General features: G+C 46.6%; 1 protein-coding gene across 3 annotated transcripts in view; it reads right to left on the reverse strand.

Moving 5' to 3' along the window:
• Positions 1-1,407: 1,407 nt before the first annotated feature.
• Positions 1,408-24,651, reverse strand: part of C1QTNF12 (C1q and TNF related 12) — a 38,646-nt gene continuing 15,402 nt past the window's right edge. For 2 of the 3 annotated variants that reach the window (XM_081871286.1, XM_081871288.1), the window contains exons 2-8: positions 19,886-20,005; positions 16,850-16,961; positions 15,260-15,441; positions 10,318-10,426; positions 9,926-10,016; positions 4,690-4,768; positions 1,408-3,125 (exon numbers count right to left, since the gene is read on the reverse strand). In XM_081871286.1, the coding sequence (XP_081727412.1) occupies positions 3,027-3,125; positions 4,690-4,768; positions 9,926-10,016; positions 10,318-10,426; positions 15,260-15,441; positions 16,850-16,961; positions 19,886-20,005 (792 nt within the window). In that variant the 3' untranslated portion in view covers positions 1,408-3,026. The remainder of the gene's footprint in view (positions 3,126-4,689; positions 4,769-9,925; positions 10,017-10,317; positions 10,427-15,259; positions 15,442-16,849; positions 16,962-19,885; positions 20,006-24,651) is intronic. The other variant, XM_081871287.1, reaches the window with a different exon arrangement.

Here is a 24,651-nt window from a genome sequence, read left to right on the forward strand (position 1 = left end):
TGCAGATCCTTTTCCTGACCCTCCTGAGACAACAAGCAGAATCAACGAGTCTGTGCCCAACCCCATCATTGGAGATGCAGTGTGTGTTTTGAAGGCCTCCTTTCCTTCATCCCTCCTTGGGAACTGGGGTGGACAAATCCTTCCATTTTGGTTTCTCATTTCCCCATTCTTAAGTGGTCCATTTCTGCATTTTTAAAAAGTCTTCTCAAAGACTCGTTTGTGTTGTAGCGGGTGTGTTCTTTAATCCACCCATATATATTTTTGGTGGGACGCGGGTGGCGCTGTGGGTTAAACCACAGAGCCTAGGACTTGCCGATCAGAAGGTTGGTGGTTCGAATCCCCGCGATGGGGTGAGCTCCCGTTGCTCGGTCCCTGCTCCTGCCAACCTAGCAGTTCGAAAGCATGTCAAAGTGCAAGTAGATAAATAGGTAACGCTCCGGCGGGAGTTAAACGGCGTTTCCGTGTGCTGCTCTGGTTCACCAGAAGCAGCTTAGTCATGCTGGCCACATGACCCGGAAACTGTACGCCGGCTCCATTGGCCAGTAAAGCGAGATGAGCGCCGCAACCCCAGAGTCGGCCACGACTGGACCTAATGGTCAGGGGTCCCTTTACCTTTATATATTTTTGGTATGCTATTTTGCTGAACGCAGGTGTTTCCGCAAGCTGTTTTCCTTAATAGGATGTGTTTTGTGATGCTAGTTCCCCCAATACATGCAATTTTTCTTTTCTTTTCTTTTCTTTTCTTTTCTTTTCTTTTCTTTTCTTTTCTTTTCTTTTCTTTTCTTTTCTTTTCTTTTCTTTTTTTGGTTTGAGAACCGCACCACAAAATTCAGAGATTTTAAAAGGATAGCCGTGATTTTACATGTTGTTTTGGAAAGTGCAAACCAGGTAGGTGCGCATCAAAATGTAAAACGAATCAAATTTATCTCTTCCCACTTCAGAGGAGGCAAACACGAGTTTACGTTCTGGGAACAGGGTCCTGCTGAGAAGCCAGGAAGAGGCAGGAAAAGCTGGCCTGCTATAACACACATACACACCCCGTCTCCCCCAGTCTGCTGGCTAATGTAAAAGCTTTGCTGAACCAGCACCAGGTCGTTGCTGGACAGCTCCCCTGCTGGACATCTCTCCTGCCAGTACCAGGCTGCTAAATCCATCCCTGCCCACTGCTGACATCTCATAAAATCATAGAGTTGGAAGGGACCCTGAGCTGCCCCTTATGGGGATTGAACCCACGAACTTGGTGTTAACAGCACCACGCTCTAACCAACTGAGCTATCCAGCAGGAACCTGCCCTGCTCAAAGTGGGCAGGTGTGGACTGTTTAAATCACTACCTGCTTCCCACACAGGGAGGGCAGAGAAGTGTATCGACGAGGTTAGGAGGCGAAAGAGAGCTCATCATACGGATGCAGAGGGGGGAAATGGACTTGTAACACTTTGTCCTGCCCTAATGGGGTTACTTTGAAATGCAACAAAAGGCCTGGGGGGTGATTCTTAAACAGTCGGGGTGGGGGAGCCTTTTAAGGTGCAGGCTGGGTGTTGATGGTTAAGTCCACAGTTGCATGTCAAAGTCTCTGGAAAGAAATTAGTGGAAATCTGCCAGCTGCTGTGACGATGCTTGAGCCCAAACACATCCTTTCTGTCTCTTCGGGAGGCTGTGCTTGGTGGGAGCGTGCCCCCCTTCTCTTTCCCCCCGGAGTGGCAAAATCCCGTCAGAAATCACTCTGGCGACGTCACACCAATTACAAATAGCTCCAATCTTGCCTTCCTCTGCCTTTGCATATAGTGAGGCTGGGCACTTGCGGTCAAGCACAGATAATTTAAATAATATACAGTTCTCTTCTCAATTATAATAATTATTAAACTGTTTTTCAACTCAGCCAGAGCCAGCACACAAACACACAAACACACAAGCCAACAACGATCACTTGAAAGCAAGGCTGGAATGTCAACAAAATTCAGGGATGTGGTGAAGATGGAGAATTTGAAGGATGAATGGATGAAACCCCATTCTGAAAGCGGGGACTCCTTCATCAGCTTTTCCTGCGACTCACAACCCACCTGTTAGTATAACTTTGCAGCTATTCCATTCGTTTTGGGTTGTGTCCAATGCTAGTTGGACTCAGAGTAGACTCAGTGACAGTAACGGGATGCTTCAGTCCATTCATTTCAATGGGTCTGTTCTGAGTGGGACATCATAGGCTACAACCATTTAGCTGCATCCTTTGCTTCCTTAGGGAAGGTCTAAGTGGTTCGCAGGAGGGGCCTGCATAGGTTCCCTGCCAGGAACAGATTTTTTTTAAAAAACCCACCAATTGATGTCCAGAGAGAGTAACTGGTCCAAGGGACTTAGTTGCTCTCCATCCATTTTTTGTGGGGCATGCTTTTGCATCTGCAACGGGAAGGCTGATTAAAAAACAGTTCGGCATTAAATTGCAAGAAGCTTTTTAGGCCTTTTTTTTTTAAGGAAACCAATTAGGTAGGGTGGAAACAGGAAACAGGAATCCTTTCAGAAGGGAGTCTGCTGTTTCTCAAATCATGCTGAGGGCTGGACTAAGGACCTTCTACACACAAAGCAGGTGCTCTGCTTTGGAACCACCTTTGTTTTTCTTATGCCTTCAGAGACCCACTTACCCACAGTGCACCAAGCCCACCCCCCCAGTTCAGATGAGAGTTAGATGTCCTTGGAAGGTTGGTCTTTTCAAAAACAAAACGCTGTATCCCGAAGCAAAAGCAAAGTTTTGGATCTCAGAGCCGAGGTTGAGGAAGTGAAGGTGTCCTGTGAATATACTGTACTGGGAACGAAATCTAGTCTTTTAGTTTCAGTGGCAAGAACTGTTCTCCTCCCGTGATTTTTGTCTTCTTCTTGAATTATTGCTATGCCACGGGGAGAAGGGAAAGTATTGTTTGCGTCACTCAGCTGGAGAAGCCTAATGGCAAAGAGAAGGCGATCCCCTGAGACAGAGGTTGCAAAGTCCTCAGCTGCATCTTCATCCCCCTGCCCGCCTGCGTCGCGGGTCATCTGGGATTAGACTCCCACCAGCATCCCCATGAAATCGGATCCATTCTGAATGGTGACAGGGGCACCAGCGCTGTTGTCAACAAAGATGGAAGTATATTGTCCAGGCTGCACCACAAGGGAAGAGAAGAAGAAATAAGAATAGGAATAGGAATAGGAATAGGAATAAGAATTTATTATTTATACCCCGCCCATCTGGCTGGGTTTCCCCAGCCACTCTGGGCGGCTTCCAACAAAGTATTAAAATACAGTAGTCTGTTAAACACTAAAAGAGGGCTGCCTTCAGATGTCTTCTAAAAGTCTGGTAGTTGTTGATCTCTTTAACATCTGGTGGGAGGGCGTTCCACAGGGCAGGTGCCACTACCAAGAAGGCCCTCTGCCTGGTTCCCTGTAACTTGGCTTCTCGCAGTGAGGAAACCACCAGAAGGCCCTCGGTGCTAGACCTCAGCATCTGGGCAGAACAATGGAGGTGGGGACACTCCTTCAGGTATACTGGACCAAGGCCGTTTAGGGCTTTAAAGGTCAGCACCAACACTTTGAATTGTGCTCGGAGACATACTGGGAACCAATGTACAAAGCTACAAGAGAACCACAAGCCCAGGAGTCGCCAGTTTGTTTCCAGGACAGGTTGAAGGTGCTCCCATTAGCGTTCAAAGCCAGTGTTTCCCAAACTTGGACTACAACTCCCATCGTCCCTACCTAGCTGGCAGGGGGAATGATGGGAATTGTAGTCCAAAAATGGCTGGAGACCCAGGTTTGGGGAACACTGCCCTGAACTATTCAGGGATGAAATACCCAAAAGACCTGCTCCTTCCCTACAGACCTTCTTGGGTGCTGAGATCAGCAGAGGCCGCCTTCTTGCTTGTTCCGCCACCCTCAGGAGTTGGTGGGGGTGGCAGACCAGGAAAGGGCCTTCTCTGTGGAAGGTTGTGGGGCTCCCTCCCCTCCATGACAAAGCACGCTTTGGCTTTCAACACTTGAGGTGCATGTTTTTAGGACCCATCTTATTTCTTTAATTTGCAGCTGTTTTACAGCGTTTTTAGAATTTTAATTGTAATCTGCCCTGAGACAAAATAAAACCTAATAATGGAGATGCCGGGGATTGAACCCAGGACCTTCTGCATGCAGAGCAGATGCCCTACCACTGAGCTATGGTTCTTCCCACCTGCCGAACCTGTTGCATAAAAATGGTGGCCCGAGGGGTGGGAGTCTGTCTCAATTCACTGATGTTCTTTATAGGCTACATTACCACCAGCTCTAAAAGGTCAAGGTAAAGGGACCCCTGACTATTAGGTCCAGTTGTGGGCAACTCTGGGGTTGCGGCGCTCATCTCCCTTTATTGGCCGAGGGAGCCGGCATACAGCTTCTGGGTCATGTGGCCAGCATGACTAAGCCACTTCTGGCGAACCAGAGCAGCGCACAGAAACACCATTTACCTTCCCGCCAGAGCTGTACCTATTTATCTACTTGCACTTTGACGTGTTTTCAAACTGCTAGGTTGGCAGGAGCAGGGACCGAGCAACGGGAGCTCACCTCGTCGCAGGGATTCGAACCACCGACCTTCTGATCGGCAAGTCCTAGGCTCTGTGGTTTAACCCACAGCACCACCCGTGTCAATTCACTGGTGCTCTTTATAGGCTACATCACCGCCAGCTCTACAACCCCCTTATACCTGCAGCTGCAGCAATCCATGGACATAAACGGTGAAGATCTTGCTGTTGCTTTCCAGACCAGCAATAACTTCCAAAGACCTACAAGGTGCAAAAGAAAGGGAGACAGGTGTTCACAGACCAGATTCATAGCTTGGCATAGCACAGTGGCTGAGAAGTGGGGTATCTCAAGCTCAAATTCCACAAGCTCTCCATCATTTATAAGGACATAAGAAGAGCCTGCAGGATCAGGCCAATGGCCCATATAGTCCATTTATTCTCACAGTGGCCAACCAGATGCCTGCAAGTAGGCTCTGAGCAGAAGAGCACTCTCCCCTTCCGCCATTTCCAGAAGTTGGCATTTTTTGCCTTTGACCACAGAGACAGAGCATAGTCATCAAGGCCGATAGTCATTCATAGCTCCTAGAATTTGTCCAGTCCTCTTTTCAAGCCACCCAAGTTAGCAATCCCCACTTCCTCCTGTGGAAGTGAGTTCCGCAGATTATCTATGTGCTGCCTGAAGAAGCTCTTCCTTTCCTCTGTCCCAAAGCTTCCTACATTCAGCTTCTGTTGGGATGTCCACGAGTTCCAGCATTATGAGAGGAGGAAGAAACACTTTCCCCTGTCCCCTTTCTGCATGCTGAGCATAATTTTATAAACTTCTGCCATGTCACCTTTTAGTTGCCTTTCCTCTAAACTTAAAAACAACAACCCCAAATGCATCAACGTTTCCTCATAGGGGAATTGTTCCACCCCCTTGATCATTTGGGTTGCCCCTCCAATTACAGTATGCTCTCATTGTTTCCTCTGTGGTTTCCACCAGCTTGCAAAGCCAGGTGTATTAGCAAGCTGGCCCTAACTTTACTCTGCACCTTTACCCATGAGGAAGCCCCACTGAACACAGTACCAGTTTGCTTCCAGTTGTACAGTGGTACCTCGGGTTACATACGCTTCAGGTTACAGACGCTTCAGGTTACAGACTCTGCTAACCCAGAAATATTACCTCGGGTTAAGAACTTTGCTTCAGGATGAGAACAGAAATCGTCCTCCGGCGGTGCAGCGGCAGCGGGAAGCCCCATTAGCTAAAGTGGACCTCCAGAACGAATTAAGTACTTAACCCAAGGTACCACTGTATATGCATAGGAATGGGCTATTTTAAAGTTTTGTTCAACTTCCTCCAAATTATCTTGGGGGAAAATGACTGTGTGGGGAACCTCTGGCCCTGTACCTTTGCTGAACTACAACTCTCCTTATCCCTCTGGCCGCTGGCCACACCTGCTGGAATTTGTAGTGTGGCAACATCTGGAGGACCAGAGGTTCCCCACACAGTCAGTTTTGGAAGATAATTTGGAGGAAATGGAGCAAAACAAAATGGAGATGTTTCAGCAACAAACACATTAATTTAAATTTCTTCCATCCATCCCTGGGTTCTAAGGTAGATGACTAACCAAGTAAAAAAATGATGGGTTGTAGCCAAATAAGTTCTGCTCAGAGCATACCTGTTGAAATGAATGAACCTAAGTTAAACGTGACCCTTAATGTTAACCTAAGTTAGACGTGACCATTAATAATGTCAGACATGCGTCCATTGAAATTAATGACCACAGCCAACTTAGGGTCTACTTTGAGGCGGGTGTTGTTGTGTACAACAGAAAAGGTCTAGTCTGAGGAGGATCAAAGTTGGCTGCAACCCCTAAATTAGCCACGCCGGTTCATTTCAATGGATCTACTCTGAGTAGGACCGACATTGGCTACAACCCCCCATGTTTACGACATGCTCTTCGCTCTCAGCAGTTTTGCCAGCTGATGGCTCGTTTGGGCTTGCTCTCCTACCGACATTGCAACAGGTCTCATGCCCTCCGGAGGCAGGTTGCCCCACCCTGCAGGTGCAAGCGAAGCCCTAATAAAGGGGCACTGCCAGGTTGGGCAGGTGGTAGAGGCATGCCCCGAGCCAGCCGATGCCCTGGCCTCGTCATGTTTCATAAGAGGTGAGGCAACCCGTGGGAACGGAAACCATCGCCTCACTCCACTGCTCCCAGTTTCCACAGCCGCCATGCCAAAAACCAACTCCAACGTTCACCTGAATCCACCCCTATCCAGAGACGGTCCAAGAGCAACAGCCCCCTGACTTGCTGGAGGCTCTCTTCCACCTCTGTTTCAGCAACTGGAGTAGCCCTTTACAAGCATGGCCAATTGCTCCAAAGCTGAAGAAGAGACCCTGGCTTGGTGGGTAGGCCACCTGTCCAACATCTCCTGAGAGGGCCGGTAAATATTTACATCTGAAACCCCGGAGGGTCTACTGAGCATCTTTTACATTATGTTTCATTTTGCCCGTTGTATGATTCACCCAGAGCTAGATTTGTCTCCCCTTTTCAGATCGCCTTAGAAAGTCAACTGGATGATTCAAAAATTAAATGGTTTTGGCAGATGTCGAAATGTGCATCAGCTATAGGGTGACACTATTTGTACTAGCACAAGAAAGGTAAGAGCAACTTTTCTGGTTTGTGCAAGTGCCAAAGCCCAGGGATGCTGAATAGAAGGAACGTTCCTATATTTTGGACATTGTAGATTTGTCCTGGTCTGGTAGCATGCAATGTCTTTAGTTCTGTAGCTGTGTGATTTCTGCTCATACTGTATTGTGATGGGCCACTGGGCTATAAACAATAAAATTTATTTTTTAAAAACTAAGCTAGTGTTTATCTTCACACCAGTGTGGTGCAGTGACTGGAGTGTTGGACTAGGACCTGGGAGACCAGGGCTCAAATCTCCAAGCAGCCATGAAACTCACTGGGTGGCCTTGGGCCTGGTGCAGCCTCTCAGCCTAACCTACCTCACAGGGTTGTTGTGAGGACAAAATGGGGAGGAAGAAAGGAACCATGTACACACCAGCTCAAGTTCCTTGTGGGATAGAAATGCGAAAAATGAAAATAAACTTGGTGGAACTGTGCATTAAAGTGCATATAAGGGAAAATGGTAAACAAATATGCATTATATCAGGGGAAATGGCTTGCAAAACAAAATATGTGTATTCGGCAAAGCTGCATATGAAAATGGATACATTAGGAGAAATTCTCACAAAACAGCAGATGAATTTTCATGCGGGGCTTCTTTGAAAAAGGCAAGAGGAAATGTGGAGAACTGACTGTAAGGCCGGAAAAATGAGAAAACGAAATGGGACACATCCTCTCTTCCCTAATTAGGCATTTTGGCCCTAGCTTAAAACGTATCTGTTCACCCAGATTTTCCCCATGGAAAACATCAACTGGCTGCGTTGATGTATTAAGCTCCTGGTTTGCGGTGGATTTTGTGTCCGTGTTATGAATGCAATTTATTGCTGACTATGTTCTTCCCTGCTGAGGTATCTGCCAAACTATCAGGTTCGAGGGGTTCCTGCCATCTCCCAGCATCCACTGCTACTAATAACAACAACTTGCAAGCTCCATGGCGTCTTTGGGGAAAGCCAACGAAGTCTATGAACGAGGCCTGGTCTGGTTTTCTTTTAATTCTTCAGCATTCCACACCTTCTTCACTGTTCCTCCAATAAAAGTGTTTAAATTAGAACTTTAACAGCGAGATCGGTTCCATCTGAGTCACGAAGAGGAGGGGGGGGGACTTTGGCACAGCCGCGTTCCCAAACCTTTCTTCCAGCTCCACTTTTTGGCTTCTGTGGGGTTTCAAGAGTTGCCAGCAGAGACCCGTTCAGAGGACATTTTCCCCACTTTTGTTTTGACAGAGTTGTGGCGAGTGTGGCGGACAAAGAACAAATCAGGAAAGAGAAAAGGCCCAAAATGGCCGTTCTTGTGCAAGGAAAGCATGGGGGTGTTTTAGAAAGGGCTGGGGGAACACCACTGCCCTCTGCCAAATGAACTGCAGATCGCTAAGCTTTTCCAACGAGGCCTACTGAGGAGACACAGCCCTTTCAATTGAGAAGCTGCAGGCCTTCAGAAGAGCTGCGGATGGTTGCCATGGAATGCATGAGGCTGCCATATTTTTGTGCATGGCAGCCATTCCGACCCCCGAATGCTCCAGAATGAGTCAACTTCCAAACAACCATCCAAAACAAAGATGGCCGCCGTGGGCCAGGGTAAGCCATGAACCCTGGAGAAGAGAAGATGAAGGGGAGACCACGAGAGGATTGAAGGGTTATCCTGAGGAAAATTGAGCAGGTGCATTTTCTGTCGCTCCAGCGCGAAGGAGCGTGGGGGGTGGAAACGGCAGGAAAGTCAATTTCGGCTAAAAGATAGGAGCAGTGCCACACTGATAAGAACGGTGAAACAGAGTGCTTTGCTCTGCTTCACTGAAGGTTTTTTATGCAGAAACTGGTTAGTCAGGGAAGCAGCATGGAGAAGAAGGCTATTAAGCCTGATATCTATGTTCTGCCTTCATTGTTGGAAGCAAGATGTCTACTTGCTGCCATTCACAAGCACTCAGGTCCTCCTTGCAGGATTTCCAGAAGAAGCATTTGGTTGGCAGGGTGTTAGACTGGATGGGCTTTTGGTCTGATCCAGCAGGCTTTAGTTGTGCTCTTAATTTCCTGTAGGTATCTGGATGAACACTGAGAGAACAGGATGCCTGACCCCAATGGGCCATTGGCCTCATCCAGCAGAGCTTTTCTCATTATCTTAGTTGCCTCCAGCATTGAAGATCTTGCGCCCAGCAGAAGGTGGAGCAAAATGACCTCCAATTTCCCTTTTGACTTCTATTATTGAATCCTATTCATAATGTGCTGGTATTATTCTGACAAGCATAAGTTGAGTGTATTTCAGGGAGGAAAGAATGGCTGGGATATTGCTATTGTTGTTGTTCTTATTGTTACTTCAATTATCCATTGAGAAAGAAACCTTAGATTAGGCCTGCCATAAAGATGCTAGATGCTGGAACAAGGATGGGGGACCCTTTTTCATTCCAAGGTCTGCATTCCCTTCTGGGGGGTCACATGCCAGTGGCAGGCGGAGCCAGAGGTAAAAGTGGGCGGAGCAGTGGATTTTAAAATGAGCTTTGCGCAGTAGGCTGGTTTCAACACCCACCCCTCTCTTGCAGGCATGAGTTCAGAGTTCAAGGACATGTTCCAGCCTGGCAAAGGTGCTCAAGGAAGGTACAAAGCAGGGCTGGGGAGAGACCTAGCTGGGGAGGGTGTGTGGCCTGGGGAGAGTCCTGAGAGCCAGACACAGAGAGCTGGAAGACCACATTCGGACAATGGTCCAAAGGTTCCCCACCTGTGTCCTGAGATGGTATTGCAGCAGCATCCCAGTGACTTACGTGTTGCGATGACAGAGGGATTCGATGCAGATCAGCACCCGGATGTTGTCTCTTGCTCGAAGCTGTAGTTTACTTTTCAGCTCACTGTGGTCTTGGAGAAAAAGAAAAGGAAGGAGGGTATGTAATGAATATAGAGATGTGTGCACAGAAATTAGCCTTGGATGCAAATTTAACATCAACATTTATTGCCCCACCCACTTCTGCCTCTGGCATGTGGCCCTTGGAAGGTTGCCCAGAAGCAAATTTGGCCCCTCGGGCATAAATAAGGTCCCTGTGTTAGAGGAACCAGCTTCCGTAGGGTTAGATTTTACCTTCTTTTTTCAAGACCGTACCAGCTGTGAAACGAAGGCAAAAGGACATGTTATCTGCCAGCAGCAAGAGTTCCCACTCACCAATGTGGACGTTGGCCGAAAACTGATAAATGCCAGATATAGATGCTGTAAATCTCCCGGTGGTTAAGTTCAAACCAGATCCCCGGAGGAACGCTCCTTTGGCCGAAGGCTAGGAAGAAAAAGAACACAGTCACAAATCCAACGAGACCCTGGCCACCGCCTCCATTGCTCCCCTTCTCTCTATTTCATAACACACAGAAGCTTTCTTGTGTTGTGTCTTTGACTTTAAACATCACCAGACCACTTTACATTCAAGAATCGCAGGGTTGTATCCACCTTAAGTTTAACATTTAATCTTTTCCCTCAGTTAAGCCTTTCACCAAAAATGGCACCATTCGTCTCGTTTGTCCACTGTAACAAAATCATAACATCCGTAACACCAAGTAATCACATAAGAATCATAAGGCTGTAGAGTCAGAAGAGTCATCTAGTCCAACCCCACGCAACGCAAGAATCTTTTTTGCCCAAAGTGTGTCTCGAACCGATAGTCTCACACTCTATCAACTGAGCTATCCCAGGAACGTGGTTGTGACATTATTCCACCTGGCTCATTTCATTGCAAAGAAAACACAATGCAAATGTGGGGTTGAGGCAGGGAACCATAATCAATTAGGTATCATTTGCTGATGATGTTTGCCCAATTGACTTCCGTTCCGGATGTAAGACAAACAAGTATATATTGGCCATTTCTGCTCCCGTTTCTTTTTTGGCAAAATTCTCCAACCTCACTCTATACACACACCCCTAGCCCTACCAAATCACTTTCTTCTGCGCCATTGGGGGAGGGCTTAGCGACCTTTGTTTTTCTTTGCCTTCATCTCTACAGTTTTTTGGGGGGGACCGACCGAGGAGGCCTAAAGAGCGCTCCCCACCTCCCACCCCGGGTTTAGCTGCTGCCATGCAAGGGAGAGGTCTCCAGTTGCAAAGCTGGCAGGAAAGATTATCGGACTTAGCCTAAAATAAACTCAGTGCGGGTGTTTATTGTTATCTTTGGCTCCTGTGGTGTGGGTTTGGCTCAAGTCAGGGAGGAGGAGAAAATTAGCTTTAATGTGCCAAGAAAAGAAAAAGCCCATTAATTGGAGGTTCTGCTGTTGCTGCAACATCAGAATTTGGGTGGTGTTTTTTTTCAGGAGAGAGATAAAGCTGGTTTTGCCTAGGTAACTTTATTACTATTAGTAATTATTGTTACTGTTAATAATATTTATTATTACTACTACTATTAATATTAATATTTTAATTGTTGTTACTACTACTACTACTACTAATAATAATAATATTGTAATTGTTGTTACTACTACTACTACTACTAATACAGTGGTGCCCCGCAAGACGAATGCCTCGCAAGACGGAAAACCCGCTAGACGAAAGGGTTTTCCGTTTTGGAGGCGCTTCGCAAAACGAATTTCCCTATGGGCTTGCTTCGCAAGACGAAAATGTCTTGCGAGTTCCTGTGGGTTCCCCCCCCTTTTCCCCCCCTTTTCCTAAGCCCCAAGCCGCTTATCAGCTGATCCGCTAAAAGCCGCTAAACCGCTAATAGCGCTAATCCGCTAAGCTGTCAATGGGCTTGCTTCGCAAGACGAAAAAACCGCTATACGAAGAGCCTCACGGAACGGATTAATTTTGTCTTGCGAGGCACCACTGTAATATTTATGATGATGATGACGATTATATGGTGTTTGGCCCAAGGGTCCCAGCATATTAATACAACAACATTAAGGGTAAAAAAATAATATACAATAGATCCTCCATCAGATAAGACTGCAATCCTAATGGGCATGTTGTCGGCCACTGTGAGAAGATGTTGAACTAGATGGACCATTGGCCTGATTCAGCTGCAGGGCTTTTCATACGTTCTTATGGATGAGCATGACAGGTGTAGGTCCATTAATTTCGGTTGCTTTATCTCTGAGAAGGACTTAGTGGGATGTGGCCCATCGTAAAAGGATGGATAAAACACAGCTAAAATCCACAAAACTGGCAGATATATGTAATATATTTATCAATACAAATCAGATAAAATGAGTGGGTTGCTTGAGTTAGCTCAACAGCTACAGAGCTAGAGCAAACCTACATAGAATCATAGAATTGTAGAGTTGGAAGGGACCCTGAGGATCATCCATTCCACCCCCCCGCAACGCAAAACTATACAGCTGTCCCATACAGGGATCGAACCTGCAGCCTTGGCATTATCAGCACTATGATGCGTCTGTTGGAAGGCTGTACCACTTTGGAGAGTAGGACGGTAGAGAGCAATATCAAGCCAAAGGCCATGCATAAGACAGCTTTGATTCTTCTCAGTTGCTTATTTGACACCCCTAGTATATGGTATGGGCCCTTCCACGCCCCTTTTCAAATTTGTGTGTGTGTGTGTGTCCCTCTCCAATCTGTTAGGCAGAAGCTGCCAACCCATTTTTGGCAGCTCTGTTCCTTCCCCCCTTTCGTTAAAAGCAATTAAACTAAAACGGAGGCAGCGACTTAATTCCCCCGAAACCGCGGACTTGAAATGGAAGGCAATTTTCCGGCACCAGTAAATTACCGCTTGATAAAACATTCCTGTTTCTTCACGTCTTTCCCTCTCTCTCTCTCTCTCTCTCCCTCTACAGCTTCGCCATTCTCTCCCTCTCTGTCTCTTGCAGAATGAAAGGACGTCGACATAGTGCCCCCATTCCTTATGAGGACATGAGCTCGGCAGTAGAGCATCTGCTTCACCAGAACCATGAAGATATAATAAGAGCCAAAGCAGAGCCCTGCTGGATCAGGCCAAAGGTCCATCTAGTCCAACATCCTGCTCTCAGGTTGGCCAACCACAGGCTCATTATGGGAAACCCACAAGCAGAAACTCAGAGCTCTCCCCAGTTGTGATTCCCAGCCACTGTTATCCTGCAGCATCCTGCCTCCATCAGTAGTGGGAGAACATAGCCATTGTGGCTAGTAGCCATTGGTAGCCATTGAATCAGAGAATCAGAGAGTTGGAAGGGACACCAAGGGTCATCTAGTCCAACTCCCTGCAAGGCTGGCATCTCAGCTAAAGCATCCATGGCAGATGGCCGCCCAACCTCTGCTTAAAAACCTCCAAGGAAATGTCATGTGACAAAGACACATGAAAGCAGAAGCAGCAAAACAGACTGGGAAGTGCTGGGACTGCACAAAGTTATTCAGGGCCTACTAAAGTTATTCAGGCCTAATTGCTAACTGTTGAGTCACTCTGACATGTGTCTCATTCTCCTTATAAATAGCAACCATTTTCTCTGTGTGTTCTCTGTAAGATTTCAGTCAGAGTCAGTCTGCCTCAGTTGTGAGCAGAGTCAGAATGTAATCTCAGTCAAACGGTTTGGAACCATGTTGTTTATGAAGAAGTTTATTTTCACTCAGTAAAGCTCTTATTCTTTCACTTAAAAACTCTGCATTATTAATTTACGCTGCACGTCAGGAAGGAGAGTCCACCACCTCCCGAGGGAGACCATTCCACTGTCAAACAGCTCATACTGTCCGGCTTTAGTCGGAATCTCCTTTCTTGTAACTCAAAGCCATGGGTTCGAGTCCTACCCTCCAGGGCAGGAGAAAACAAGCTTGCTCCATCTTCCATTGGACAGCCCTTGAGATATTCGAAGACGGCTATCATATCTCCTCTCAGTCTCCTCTTTCCCTATGCTAAACATACCCATGTCCTTCATAAATTTGTCGAATCTTCTAGTAAAGCTATCCAGGAGAATGATGAATGAGAGCCCTGACAGATTAGACCCAAACTAGGGAACTGGCTCCTGGGGCCCGAGGCACTACGGATCCACAATCTTTTTTTTTTAAAGGGGCTGGGCCCCCTCAGTATTCAGAGGGACCCACACATGACATCAGGACTTTGGGTCGGGCCCCTTCAATTGTCCAGAGAAGTTGGCACCTCTGGGCCCAACACACAACACAGCCCAGCACCGTGTTCCCACAGTGGCCAACCAGACGGCCCTCTGGGAACCCCACAAGCGGGGCTGAAGCGCAACAGGTCTCTCTCCCCACTTCTGATTCCCAAGGACTTTGCGTTCAGTCTGCAGATACACCCGAAGACAGAGGTGATGAAATGCCGCCTTGACAAGGCCCTGTTTTCCCTTTCGTCGCCAGGATGCCCTCTCATCCTGCTGTCGGCGCCCATAGCAACTGTGCCGCAGACTCACGGCTACGTTCGTGCCCCGAACACGCCCTGCTCAGGCCCACAAGTGCTGGCACCAGCATACCCCTTGGCACGGGCAGGCCCCAGGAATCCGCCAAACATAATTAAGAAAGGACTGACTCCCTCCATTACAGCCCCTGATGGCTATTAAGATGTCTTAAGTCTCCCTCTCTCCACGCCAATTAGCATGGCACCAGGATTATCCTTCCAGAGAACTTTGCCCCCCCCCCCCTTTCCAACCTCCATATGTAGAGATTTTACTTTTAGAGGCTCTTGGCAATTCACTGAGGTTGAAGAATTGCTCTAGGACTCAAACTTGCCATTCCAAGGCTGAGAGGGTTATGAAATGCTTAAAGTAAGTAAACAAACTACAAACCTAGGCCACATTCTCACTTTTAAAACACTATAATATCACTTTGAACAGCCATGGCTTCCCCCAAAGGATTCTGGGAGCTGCCGTTGGCTATAGGTGCTGAGAGTTGCGAGGAGACCCCCTACCCCCCCCCCGAGTTATGATTCCCCACATGGTTTAACAATCAACTCTTCTTCCTGGGGAACTCTGGGAAAAGTAGCTCTTTGAGGGAGAACAGGGGTCTCCTCACAGCTCTCAGCACCCTTAACAAATGACAGCTCCCAGAATCCTTTGGGGGAAGTAGCCATGGCCTAAGTTAGTCCTTAACATCAGTGGGTCTACTCTAATCAGGACTAGCCTTGGCTACAACCCAATACGTGCCTCACACCGTCCGATAACGCCCACTAGTTCAAGAGATGTGGTCTCCTCACCATCTGGAAGTTCTGGAGTTCCATCAAAGTCTTCTTGTCCACAACAATCTGGCCCTTGAGTTTGCAGTGAAAAGCCTCCTCCACTCGCCGGTAGGGGGAGGCCTCCTCCAGGGAGAGCAGCAAAGGGGGCGCCTCGCTCAGGGGGGTTGGCAAAGCCGGAGGGGCCCGCCGCTCGGTGGCTTCTGTAAGAAAAAGGGGGGGAAATAGGAGGCCATCTTGTTGGCCCTGAGAATCCAGCTTCTCTGTCCAACTGGAAGAGTGAGTTTGGCTGACCATCCATTTACAGCACTTTGCCCTGCCCTCCAAAGAATTCTGGCAACTGTAGTCTGCCCCTTCCCCACAGAACTACAATTCCCAGCCCCCTATACAAACTAAAGTTCCCAGGAGGAGTCATGTGCTTTAAACATATGGTGTTGTACAGCCTTAGGCCCTAGCAACACCATACATTTAAAGTGCTCTTGTATTGAACTCCTGTTTGCAAATGTCCCATTGGGGTATCTGGTTGGCCACTGTGAGATCAGTTCACTGGTCTATCTAGAGCAGGGTTTCCAAAACTTGGGTCTCTGGCTGTTTGGGGACTACAATTCCCCTCATCCCTGACCACTGGTCCTGCTAGCTAGGGATGCTGGGAGTTGTAGTCCCAAAACAGCTGGCGTTTGAGAAGCAGCGGTCCAGATGGACCCATTGGCCTGATCCCAGCAAGGAGCCTCTTCTGATGTTCTGAACATGCTTCAGATGAGGCTTAAATGTATGGTGCTAATGAAGGTGAAAGAGGAGAGCGCAAAATATGGTCTGAAGCTCAACATCAAAAAAACTAGGATCATGGCCACTGGTCCCATCACCTCCTGGCAAATAGAAGGGGAAGAAATGGAAGCAGTGAAATATTTTAGTTTCTTGGGCTCCATGATCACTGCAGATGGTGACAGCAGTCACAAAATTAAAAGATGCCTGCTTCTTGGGAGAAAAGCAATGACAAACCTAGACAGCATCTTAAAAAGTAGAGACATCACCTTGCCAACAAAGGTCCGTATAGTTAAAGCTATGGTTTCCCCAGTAGTGAAGTATGGAAGTGAGAGCTGGACCATAAAGAAGGCTGATCGCCGAAGAATTGATGCTTTTGAATTATGGTGCCGGAGGAGACTCTTGAGAGTCCCATGGACTGTGAGAAGATCAAACCTATCCATTCTTAAGGAAATCAGCCCTGAGTGCTCACTGGAAGGACAGATCCTGAAGCTGAGGCTCCAATACTTTGGCCACCTCATGAGAAGAGAAGACTCCCTGGAAAAGACCCTGATGTTGGGAAAGATGGAGGGCACAAGGAGAAGGGGACGACAGAGGACGAGATGGTTGGACAGTGTTCTCAAAACTACTAACATGAGTTTGACCAAACTGCGGGAGGCAGTGGAAGACAGGAGTGCCTGGCGTGCTCTGGTCCATGGGGCCACGAAGAGTCGGACACGACTAAACGACTAAACAACAACAACAAGAGAGCCATAGTAAAAAAAAATGAGGGCTTGAGAAAAAGAAGGAGAGAGGAAGACGCTGCCGCCTGAGCTTGGAAGGAGGCCGGCCTCTCTTGAACCCGCATACCTTTTAACATCTTCTTGAACTCCTGCAGCAAGACTTCCTGGGTGACTTCTGCCCCTGGAGCCCCCGGGGGTCCTGGAGGGCCTGGGGGTCCTGGAGGTCCAACAAGGCCACGCTGAAAGAAAGAAGAGTGTTTGGGGAGAGGGAGGGGATTCAGAAACCTTATTTGTGATAAATACGCTAGCCTGGTTTATTTTCAAAACAAAATAAAAAAATTCCTTCCAGTAGCACCTTAAAGACCAACTGAGTTAGTTCTAGGTATGAGCTTTCGTGTGCATGCACACTTCTTCAGATACCCTGATATATACCCTTCAGATATATCTGAAGAAGTGTGCATGCACACGAAAGCTCATACCTAGAACTAACTCAGTTGGTCTTTAAGGTGCTACTGGAAGGAATTTTTTTATTTTGTTTTGACCATGGCAGACCAACACGGCTACCTATCTGTAACTGGTTTATTTTATTTGACTCCTTCATTTCATAGATTCTGTATCCCACCTTTCTTCCAAGTTGGGTGTTAAGGCAAAACTCACAACGTTTACAAAATACAGAATAATACAAACTGGGGTGGGGGGGGGGTTGAGGGAGGGAGAGAATACAACCCGACAATTAAAATACAATTTGCCCTGACAGTCAGTTTTAAGGAAGGAAGCAACACAGTTAGACTTGATCCATGGTGCTGCCTTTTTTGACAAGTCCACAAGCAAAGCTGTCAGATGCTGGGTCAGGCCACAAAGACCATGCAGCGGTGGGGAACTTTCTGCTCAACAGATGTTGCTGGATAACAATTAAGGATTTATTATGTTTTCAGAATGAATCGGAAAATTTATATAGAATTTCTATATAGAATTTCTATAGAAAGGTTTATTGTTTTGTGTACATTCGATTGTAAGATAAAACATATGTGAAGGGACTTGACAGGAAGTCAAAATTGAAGAAAAGATTTTGAAAGATAAAAGGGTAAAAAATATTTACTTTCATTATTATCATTTTTTGTGTGTGTCTGTACATATGTGTGTTTTGTATGGAATGTTTGGGAGGAAATAAGACGGCAAATAACAAATAACAAACTAAATATTGATGTATGTAATTTTTATTTCTCAATTATATTTAGTGGTAGTATGGTTGTAATGTTTTTTGTAACATAAAATCATTCAATAAAAATTATTTTTTTTAAAAAAAAGATGTTGCTGGACTACAACTCCCATCAGCCTTAGCAAGGGTAGCCAATGGTCAGGGTGGATGACAGCAGTTGTAGTTTGGCAGGATCCGAAGGGGCAAAGGTTTACCCCAGTTGACTTAGCCCAATATCAGATCGTTGGCATTTGCTCTTCAGGGTCTTTGGCAGATGATTTGGTAGATCTGGAGGATAAGGCTATCAACATCTACTAGCCATGATGGCTACACTTGGTCAGAGTAATGCTCATGTGCTTAGGTCCAGCTTGCTGGTTTCCCACAGGAACCTGGTTGGCCACTGTGAGAACAGGATGCTGGACAACATGGGCCCTGATCCAAGAGGCTCTTCTTCTGTTCCTAGGATAAAGACCCCCCCCAATTGCAGACACCAGGGACTGAAGCTGAGAATAATCCGAAAGCAAATCACACGATGCTCTGCTACAGGAGGACAAGGCTGCCAGCGGCTGCTAGTTATGGTGGCTCTGCTCTGCCTCCACTATCGGAGGCAGTAAACCTTTGCATACCAGTTTCTGGGAACTGCAAGAGAGGAGGGCTGCTGTTGCACTCAGGTCCTGCTTGCAGGCTTCCCAGAGGCATAAGGCTGGCCATTGTGAGAACAGAATGCTGGAGCCAGTAATCCTTAGGCCTGATCATGGGTATAGCCAGGGAGGCAGAGGAGCAGCTGACCACCCCCAATCCAGTAAATAAAAATACTTAACTGAAAGTAGAAATAATCAGAATATCTGAAATCGAAATGACAGGTTTTTCTGGGCACATGGGGTCAAAAGAAAGAAATTTTAAAAAACTGTTGTCAAGATGTTTCATTCCGAATCAGCTAGACAGAGCCAGAAAGAGGATGGTGAAAGGTGGATGTCCTCCCCCCCCAAAAAAAACACCCCACAACATAAATCCTGGCTACATCCATGGGCCAGATATAAGCTGCAGGGCTCCTATTCTGTTCTTTGCAGCCCCATAGCTCAAGATCTTTTAACTGGGGAGACAGAAGACGGAACTGGGGGTCGGTGACTCACAAAACGAATGTGAGTGGCAATATGTTCGCTGCCCCCCACCCCAAACACACACACACACACACACACACACACACACACCCTAGGTTGCAATCCTATACACATTTAACCAGTGCTGGATTTATGTATAAGCTAAACAAGCTATAGCTTAGGGCCCCACTCTCTTGGCCCCCCCCCAAAAAAAATTAAAGGGGAAAAAAGCTGGATGTACATTTCCAAAATATAAGAGAAAAAACAAATAAAATAAAACCTAACTACAGCAACAGTGTTTTGTGTTGTGTGGGCTCCTATGATGTAAGTAATGGGCCCCCAATCATTTTAAGTTAGTGCTTAATAATTATTTCACTATTAATATACTTCTTAATTGTATTTCAGTTCAACAATTACTTTTTAAAATACATATTTTGTTATGTGCACATGGCTTTAGGTACCTCTTAGGTCCATAAATTACCATACAGCATATATTCGACAACAAAAAAGTGACAATTTGTTGTTAACAAAGGACAGCTGGACATATAAAGGGCCCCATTACCTTCAGTAGCTCAGGGCCTCATCAAACCTAAATCCGGCCCTGCATTTATCCCGGGAGGAGTATTCTTCATTGGACTACTTCTGAAAAGACAATCCTCCCATTCCCCCCCCAAAAAAAATGCTTCTCTACTTCTGCAAACCTTGGAGTTTCCCCAAACTGACCCCACCCTCTCATAGATGGATGGTGCCATTCTGACTGCACAGATTAACGGCACTCCTACCCTGAACATCAGAACCAGAGGGAAGGGTTTATTATCACGATGGATGTAATGGACAGCTAAAAGTGCTTCCGAGAATAACCTACTAATTTCTTATCTCTGCCTTTGCATTTCTTTTTGGAGTTGCTGCCGTCATCAGGACGATGTACAAATGAAATCCACGTCCGACGCGGGTCAGTGATGCGAGGGTCTGGGGACTCTAGCATCTAAGGAAAGAAGAAGAAGGATTGAGGGCACTGTGAGTCTTTTATCCACAGCCAATTATATATGTGTGTGTTTACGTGTGTATATGTTGGAGATAATGTGAGTTGAGTGGTTCATGTGCATAATAACCGGCCATTGTGCACATTCACCAGGCCTCACGGAAAGCGTGCACATAATATGTCCCCCACAGGCAAACTGTGCACATTTCCTCGGCAGTATATGCATAATTCCCCACAGGGTCTTGGGAAATGTGCACATTCCCCCAAACCTGTTGGAGATTGTGCATATTGGCTGGAGAATATACAAAAATGTAGCTGAGATACGCTCAGTCCCCAAGACCTGTTGGAGACTATGCATAATGACAAGAGTATATAGCCAAGAGATGCACATTCCCCAAGGCCTGTTGGAGGTTTTATATATATCCGTTGGGAAATCTGCAGAATTCATGGACAGATTATGTGCACATTCTCCACAAAGTCTTGTGAATGTTCACAATGGCCTGTTGTTCTGCACATTAATTGTTCAATTGACATTACCCCATATATAGATGTATAGATACATAATCCAACAGTGTTGCTCAGCTGTCAGTAATGGTTCCTTCAGTGGAACAGAAGAGAAAGCCATTTTTATTGATACCAGGAACCCCCACCCCCCACCCTCTAAATTTGGCATTGATGGTTGACTTTGGGGCTAAAAATACTTCAGTTTCCCCATGAGGATTTCCAAAGTTGAAAATCTAATTTTGCAGTTCAGAAATTCAGATCTCAGAATGGTTGTCTTGCATTTTCAATAAAGCTAAATTAAGAGCCACATGTATGCTTGAGGAGGAAAAAAAAAATTTTTAAAATTGGGGGTGGGGATAAATGCTAAGGCTGAGAAAAAACAAAAGCAGAAGCCTTAGCCTTGGGAGATATATTATTTTAAAGACCTCACAGTTTTAAGAAACAGCAAGCTATGCCTGCATACTTCAATATTAAGGCCCATTTTACAGCTGGGGAACACCGAGGCTCAACGTTACATACAACTTGCTCCTAGATTAGGCAAGTACTTGTGCATAGAACTGAAGCCCTTCGTTGTAGCTTATATTGCTAAATAATGGGGAGTCAGAAATCATTCCACTGAGATCCAGTAGATCTACTTTCTGTCCACCCCTGCTATTAACACCAAGGAGCTATTGTCCAGACTTATTTTCCACTTTAACTAAAATTAGAAGCAGATTTTATTTTTGCCCTTAGAAGGTTTGCACGGAGAAGCATTTCCTCCTGCTCCTGCTTTCAAATGCTTTACTTGTGGTTTAAAGGACACAAAAAATCCCATTTCACAGCTAGAGGGCACTGAGGCCAGACATTCTGATTGGAAGATAGCAACAAGCCCAGAGCACCTAAGCCCTGCAAGGAAGCAATGGGAACCTAATAATGAAGGCAGGTAATTCTGTTGGTTCCCTTACGAGTGCATGATCATAAAGAGAACTTTCTGATCACCTAGTCCCACCATTCACTGCAAGATCTGCAGTGCAGGTTACAACTTACAGCGTCCATTACAGGTGCCTTATATACCAAGTCAGGGTATTTTTCCATCTAGACTAGTACTGCCTGCTCTGACAGGTTGCAGTCCTCCAAGCTAGAGGTGAATGAAGTGCAAAAGCCTATTCTGGGCTGCATCAGCAGAAGTATAACCTCCGGATCAAGGGAAGTAATAGTCTTGCCGCTCTATTCTGCCTTGGACAGACCACACCTGGAGTACTGTGTCCAATTCTAGACACCACAGTTTAAGAAGGATCTTGACAAGCTGGGATGTGTTCACAGGAGGGTGGCCAAGATGACAAAAGGTATGGAAACCAAGCCTTATGAGGAACGGTTGAAGGAACTGAGTATGCTTAGCCTGGAAAAGAGGAGACTGAGAGGAGATTTGATAGCCACCTTCAAATATCTAAAGGGCTGTCCCATGGAGGATGGAACAAGCTCCCCTCCCCCCCGTAGCGCCAGATGGTAGGACCCAAATCAATGGACTCAAATTACAAGAAAGGAGATTCCAACTAAGCATTAGGAAGAGCTTTCTGATGGCTGGAGCTATTTGGCAGTGGAATGGCTCCCTCAGAAAGTGGGGGACTCTCCTTCGTTGGAGTTTTCAGCTATACAGTGGTACCTTGGAATAAGTACTTAATTCATTCTGGAGGTCCGTACTTAACCTGAAACTGTTCTTAACCTGAAACACCACTTTAGCTAATGGGGCCTCCTGCTGCTGCCGCCGCGCCGCCGGAGCACGATTTCTGTTCTCATCCTGAAGCAAAGTTCTTAACCTGAAGCACGATTTCTGGGTTAGCGGAGTCTGTAACCCGAAGTGTATGTAACCTGAAGCGTATGTAACCCGAGGTACCACTGTACTGTACGTCCCTCCCAGCTCTACAGTTCTATGACTCTGTCACTTTCAGTTTCCTTCCCCAACCCCCACCCCAATTTACTCCTCCACATTTCTGCACCAAGTTAGATTTTATTTCTTTAATCCTAATAAAAACTCACCAGCTTTTTAGTCCAAATTTCTCCCAATATACACATTTGTCTATGCAGTTTTGCCTAACCTTTGATTACAAAGCAAGTTCCCCTAAGACAGGCATGGCCAAACTTGGCCCTCCAGATGTTTTGGGACTACAACTCCCATCATCCCTAGCTAACAGGACCAGTGGTCAGGGATGATGGGAATTGTAGTCCCAAAACATCTGGAGGGCCAAGTTTGGCCATGCCTGCCGTAAGACAATGTGTGTTGTGTATTTTTCCTCATCTAACCAATTTTACCTCAGTATGTACATTCTTTTGTACATGCTTTTTGTGCATTCCTATGTTTGGAGAAGTGCAGATTTCACAGGGCAGCTGTGTTTCATGTTGTGTATTGTTTCAGAAAGTGTGAATTAGGCAGATTGGACCCCCATCGGCACTCCAGGCTCTTCTCCTTGCTATCTGATCCCTTTTAACTGGAGATGCCAGGGATTGAACATGGAACCTTCTGGGTGCCAAGGGTGCTCCCTCGCAATTGATGCTCCCAATTTTTGTTCTCTGAGAAGGACCCCGGCTTGGGGGGGCAGGTCTCTACCATGCGAAGGGGGCCCAGGTGCCACCCCGGTATCCACAGGTATGGCTGGGAAAGACTCCAGCAATGAACCAATGGAATCAGTATAGATCATAGATCTTCAACCAACGAATCAGGACCTACACCTGAGCTCCAGGTCTGCGCCATGTTGGATTCCAGTTAAGACTGACTAGACCAAAGGAACCCTATGGGTAGTGTCTGGGCTAGGATCCATTCTTCTGATGAGGTACTTGTACTTGCTCTATCCATCTCCACGAGTGCTGCAATATGGCAGGAAAAGCATGAGCCATTTATTTAACAAGATACAGTGGTACCTCTGGTTGTGAATGGGATCCGTTCTGGAGGTCTGGCTGCATCCTGAGGAATTCGCAATGGGAGAACTGCTTCTGCGCATGTGCACGGCACGTAGAGCACTTCTGCGCATGCATGTGCAGTGAAACCTGGAAAAATACTTCCGGGTTTGCCGTGTTCGCATCCCGAAGTTTACGCATCCAGAGGGATACGTAAGTGCAGGTACGACTGTACATATTTTTGGCCAATCACATGCCCCACCTTCCTATATCAATGCTTCTAGTATGGGAGATCTCTATGGAGCAGGGCACCCTGTTCACGTTCTACTCTACCTCTGCAGCTTACTGGACTTCCCCCAGCAAAAATCACTCATTTTCAATAGCTTCTTCTCTGCTTTCAGGCAAATATGAAGCTTAAAAATCATTGGTTTTCATTTGGTAGTGATGCTAAGGCATACTGCACTGTGAATTGCCATTTTAGGGTTAATAGTGCACATTATCAGGCATTATCTGCTGCGCGTTTTGGAAAATGGATTGTCCGTTTGTCTTCTATTGGTTCAGCCGCCTCTCAAGATAGCGTCACCAAGCTTGGAACAAGGATTCCTGAGATGTGGGGAGTGGTCTTCATCAACATTTGGGTGCCAAGTGCCATTCTGAATCAAGATGGTGGACTGAAATAAGACTTTGTTGCAACTTTGCCCAGTTTCCGGCGCGACCAAAAACTCACAAATGACACTACCCATTTAAATAAATCACAGTATGCCTTCGTTTCTCTACAAATTCCTGGGCATTCCCCGCTAGGTAAAGGTAAAGGGACCCCTGACCGTTAGGTCCAGTAGTGACCGACTGGGGTTGCGGAGCTCATCTTGCTTTATTGGCCAAGGGAGCCGGCGTACAGCTTCCGGGTCATGTGGCCAGCATGACTAAGCTGCTTCTGGCGAACCAGAGCAGCACACGGAAATGCCCTTTACCTTCCCGCCGGAGCGGTACCTATTTATCTACTTGCACTTTGACGTGCTTTCGAACTGCTAGGCTGGCAGGAGCAGGGACCGAGCAACGGGAGCTCACCCCGTCGCGGGCATTTGAACCGCCACCACCGCATCCCTGGTTAAGTATAAATCAAATCACCCCCACTAGTTAAGTATAAATCAAAAGTGGAAATGTGAAAATGGGTCCCATGTTATTACAGGTCATGTGTCAGAGGTGGGCCTTGGGTCTGGGCCAGCTGAAGAGTAGCTGGTGTAGATGACATTAAGCTGGGAGGATCAATGATG

The sequence above is a fragment of the Podarcis erhardii genome (genome assembly GCF_964252035.2).
Source record: "Podarcis erhardii genome assembly, chromosome: 7".
Lineage (NCBI taxonomy): Eukaryota > Metazoa > Chordata > Lepidosauria > Squamata > Lacertidae > Podarcis > Podarcis erhardii.